The sequence below is a fragment of the Sardina pilchardus genome, chromosome 22, assembly GCF_963854185.1.
Source record: "Sardina pilchardus chromosome 22, fSarPil1.1, whole genome shotgun sequence".
Lineage (NCBI taxonomy): Eukaryota > Metazoa > Chordata > Actinopteri > Clupeiformes > Clupeidae > Sardina > Sardina pilchardus.
In genome coordinates, this window is record NC_085015.1 from 12,697,373 (window position 1) to 12,702,372 (window position 5,000).

At 47.3% G+C, this 5,000-nt stretch overlaps 1 protein-coding gene across 4 annotated transcripts in view; it reads left to right on the plus strand.

The window, feature by feature from the left end:
• Window positions 1–5,000, plus strand: part of stambpl1 (STAM binding protein-like 1) — a 24,675-nt gene that overhangs the window by 11,543 nt on the left and 8,132 nt on the right. For all 4 annotated transcript variants that reach the window (XM_062526369.1, XM_062526372.1, XM_062526370.1 and 1 more), the window contains 3 exons: window positions 510–585; window positions 1,215–1,310; window positions 2,911–3,301. In XM_062526369.1, the coding sequence (XP_062382353.1) occupies window positions 510–585; window positions 1,215–1,310; window positions 2,911–3,301 (563 nt within the window). The remainder of the gene's footprint in view (window positions 1–509; window positions 586–1,214; window positions 1,311–2,910; window positions 3,302–5,000) is intronic.

Consider the following 5,000-nt stretch of genomic DNA (forward strand, 5'->3'; position numbering starts at 1 on the left):
TGCATGCACGTGTTAAAATATTACTTTGTGTCTAAAATCTACAAGCCACTCTTATATTGAACCAGCGTTTGGCCTGTGACTGGTGCTAATTCCCATCCCTGATGCACAAACACAAACATGTGTGCATACTCAACATAATTTGGGTACACACACATACACACACACACACACACACACACACACACACAAAATGAGCACATATACTCAGGCATACAAGCTGTACAACGTGTGTGTGTGTGTGTGTGTGTGTGTGTGTGTGTGTGTGTGTGTGTGTGTGTGTGCCTGCGTGCGTGCTTACATTTGTTTACATTGTTCCTTACTGTATGTATTTGGTGGAAGATGTTTATCGGAATTTAATATTTCATTTAATCCAGTTGCTGCCGAAGTTGTTGAGTGAGAATATGGTCCAAAATGTTTTACACATTCAGTGAAATATTTTTCTTTTTGAAATATGACTTTTTTGTTTATTTGTTTGTTTGTTTGTTTGTGTGTTTGTTTTTACATCACAGTTTGTTTGTGGAGAAGCTCCCCAGCCACCGGGACTACCAGCAGTGTAGCGTGCCAGAGAAGCAAGTCATCATGAGGGTAAGGGCTGCCGCTCACTGACTTAAAGCTGCGTCTCCATGGCACCCCTAGCCTAGCGCTAATCTGATTAGCATCATGGCTAATTAGCACGGGCTGGCATGTTAGCGCTCTGTTTAGGTTGTGCCACCCCGGGTATAACCCCCCCTTCAGAGGATTATGGCCTACACACATTCTCATTAATACAGTGGCATTAATGAAATCTCCTCAAGTCCCCTTGTAGCAACTGTTTCTGTGCTGCTTCTGTGTTGGGAAATAATATCTTTATTTATGTTTTGGGACCTTTGGGTTAGTGGGTTTGTGGACGGACTAAAATGCATGTATTGCAACACTGTGCTAGTGGTAGAGTAGGTAGGCAATAGTCTGTAGTCTGTGTGTGTGTGTGTGCTTTTATTTATTCTTGTGCTTCATGCTCTTATTGATCTAAACCTGCAGTATGAGGAAATAGAGGGAAATAGAAAGCACAGCATGTGTAGACACACCAATCTCCAGACATGCACACACACACACACACACACACACACACACACACACACATACACATGAGCACACATGAGCACTCAAAGGCAGTTGTGATAGTGGTTCCATGTCTTCCTACGAACTCATCTAATTTTTTCCCCTCCACTTTCCAGAAATTGCAAGAAGTGGCTTTTCCACGGAAGGACCAGCTCAAGAAGCTTCTGCACGAAAAGTACAGCAAAGAGCACAACGAGTATCTGAGGAGACAGGTGGGCCTGTGTGCGTGTGTGCGTGTGTGCGTGTGTGTGTGTGTGTGTGTGTGTGTGTGTGTGTGTGTGTGTGTGTGTGTGTGTGTGTGTGTGTGTGTGTGTGTGCGCGTGTGCGTGTGTGAATTTGTGACTCCATTTGAACTCCCTTCATGTGTGTTTACTAGTGGGGCTGTTCCCTATGCTCCCTGTGTTCCCTAAGCCTTAAGTGTTAGTGTGTGTGTGTGTGTGTGTGTGTGTGTGTGTGTGTGTGTGTTCGTGTTAATATGTGATTCCAATTTAAACTCCTTCTGGCATGTGTGTGTACTAAGTGTGGCAGTTATCTGTGGTCCCTAAGCCCTGTGTGAGCCAAGATAATTGTTGTTGTGTGTGTGTGTGTGTGTGTGTGTGATTCCAATTTAAACTCCCTTCAACATGTGTGTTTACTAGTGAAGCTGTTCCCCATATGTGTGTGTGTGTGTGGGAGGGGGGGGGATGGTGGGGTTAACTCCCTTAAGCATGTGTGTTTACTAGTGAGGCTGTTCCCCATGTGTGTGTGTGGTTTTTAACTGCCTTAAGCATGTGTGTTTACTAGTGTGGCGGTTGTCTGTGTTCAGTAAGCCCTGTGTTCCGACTGGGCAACTCTCTCCAGTGATGGCAACCTCCTAAAGCATCTCTAACGAGATCGAACCTCAAGTCAGAAGAAATGAGTCAAATCAGATCAAATGTAACCAAAAGTTAATGGAAGTGCTGCGGCATTTTTGTTACTTGTGTGCGATCATGTTTAGAGAAATAGAGAAGTTATTGTAGTGCGCTCTGTGTGTTTTCTTTTCCTCTTAAGAGCTAAATGTCAGTCGCACTGCAAATGCATCCTCCTCTGTCTTTAGTGGAAGTGTTTACTGGACGGAAGCATGCTGTTAGGGACTGCAGAGATAGTGCTTATGTATGACTATGGATGACTATTGTTAACTTCACGAGGGAGATGACTTAAGTCTGAGTCTGTGTGTGTGTGTGTGTGTGTGTCACATGAAGTTGTGTCTGTGTTGATGTGTGATTCCAAGTTAACTCCCTTTAGAATATGTGTTTAATAGAGTGCCAATTTTCTGTGGTCCCAAAGCACTGTGTGAGGCTAGCTAAGTGTTATCTCTATCTCACACTTAAATTGTGTCTGTGTGTGTGTGTGTGTGTGTGTGTGTGTGTGTGCGTGTGTGTGTGCGTGTGTGTGTGTGCGTTCCCGTGTACGTGTGCATGTGTGTGTGCGTGTGTGTGTGTGCATGTGGTCCCAAAGCACTGCGTGAGGCAAGCTAAGTGTTATCTGTATCTCACACTTAAATTGTGTGTGTGTGTGTGTGTGTGTGTGTGCGTGTGTGTGTATGCGTTCGTGTGTGTGTGTGTGTGTGTGTGTGTGTGTGTGTGCGTTCGCGTGCGTGTGCATGTGTGTGTGCGTGTGTGCATGTGGTCCCAAAGCACTGCGTGAGGCAAGCTAAGTGTTATCTGTATCTCACACTTAAATTGTTTGCGTGTGTGTGTGCATGTGTGCGTCTGCGTGTGTGTGTGCGTTTGTGTGTGTGTGTGTGTGTGTGTGTGCGTGCGTGCGTGCGTGTGTCTCGCCGTGCATCTCCAGAGCCAGGCGGCGTGCGCGGCGCAGCAGGGCTGTGACGAGCGTCTGCAGCGGCTCTCCCTGCTGGAGGAGGAGCGCCAGCGCGTGCAGCACCTGCGCCGCATGCAGATCGAGTCGGAGCAGTTCCGCTACTTCGAGGACCAGCTGCGGCGCCAGGAGCAGGCCAGCCGACGCCAGGACGAGCTCGCCGCCGCCATGGCGACGGCGACGGCGGCGGCGTCCGGGGCGTCCGGCAAGGTGCCCGAACAGACGGACGGCTCGTGCCTCTCGCACGGCACCAAGAACCACGTGCGCTCGGACCCCAACCGCAACAAGAGCCCGGTGGCGGCGTCCGGCACCGGGAACAACGCCGCGCCTCAGGTCAAGCCGGCCGCCACCTTAGCCGCCGTGCAGAGTGAGTGCTGGGCCGGGTTTTGTGGGGGTTGATGGGAGTTGGAGTTTTTTTTAGGTTTAAATGGCTTCTCTCTTCCCAACATGTTTTTTTTTTTTTAAGTCCTCTTCTGACCACTCAGTTTTGCTTCTTTTTCTCTGTTTTTCTCGTTGTCAGTCTTTTGCACTTTCTATGCCTGGACTTGCCACTCTCTCTCTCTGTCTTGCTCTCTCCTTCTCTTTCTTTCTTTCTTTCTCTGCCTCTCTCTCGCTCTCCATCATTGCTGGTGTGAGTGTTTGTGTTGTTCATGGACATGATGGAGTTGGCATTTCCGCTGGCATTTTGTTCTCTCTGCCTCTCGCTCTGGGCTTTCAGTCAGCTCTGTGACATGCAATGCAAGTGTGTTCACACCCGCACAAACTAGCGAAGCTAATTTAATGGACAGAGCAAAACTTTTAGCTAATTTAATACCGCGCTACACGCTAGCACTACTAGGTCAGCGCACAGACGAGGAAGTGCAAGGTACATGAATCCCTCTCCATGGAACGTCTGAAAATCATAGTCATTTAAGGTCAGACTTCATCATGTTTCTGTAGTATAACATCACAAACTAGAAAAGCACTCAGAGAGCGCAAACCTCCGTCCGCCAAACAAAAACATAACCAACACGCCTCTTGGATCCAGACGGTGATGCGGATCACTTCCAAAATGTAATCGCTTCCTCCTTGGGTCATTTCAGACCTTCCCTGAAAATTTCTATGAGTTATCTTGTGAGCAAACAAACAGACAAACAGACCGAGACAGACAGACAGACAGAAAGACAAACCCTGATGAAAACATAACCTCCTGGGCGGAGGTAATAACTTGACGCATGACATGTCAGTAAAGGACCAGGTATTGGTATCACAGTCTGATCTCAGTGAGTGGTTTTCACAGCATGTTCTACGTGGCTGCTGTGCTGTGTTGGCAATTCAAATAGGTTAGTTTTGTTCCCTATCTTGTCTCTTTTTTCCCTCTGATTCCTCCTTTCATTTTCTCTTCTCTCTACTAGACGTGTAGCCCTCCACTCTCCCTCCTGCTCTCTCTCTCCCTCTCTCTCTCTACTGATCTCTCCCTCTCTTTCCCTCTCCCTCCCTCTCTTTCTCTCTCTCTCCCTCTCTCTTTCTCTCTGCCTCCCTCTCCCTCCCTCCCTCCCTCTCTCCCTCCCTCTCTCTTTCCCTCTCTCTCTCTCTCTCTCCCTCTCTCCTCCTCTCTCGTGGGGATATAATAGAAGTGTGTTCCCCCTGCTGCTGATGACTCATGGTCTAATGGATGTAAATGGCCGTTCTCCATCCATCATTTATGTTCTCCTTTAGCTCCGCTGGTCTCAGGTCAGCCGCGGCTAAATAAGCTTCTCCAAACTCATGGCTTCGGGTGCTCATTACCAATCTGCCGTATTTTTGGCCTCCCCTGTACTCGGAACAGTACAGTAATTTCCTGTGTTTTAGCCACATTTGTGTATAAGCTGCAGGACAGTGTTTTATGCTAGTTAAAAGAAAACCATATTAACACCATATTATCTGCCCCCCTGTGTTAACCTCATAACGGAAGACATTAATCCGTGGTATGGTGTCTCTTCTCTGTTCAGCATATACTGTATACTGTACTTATACTTACTTATCTATCTATGTATATATATAGTAGTTGGGAAATTACAGCTGTATCTGTACTAATCAGTGGTGTT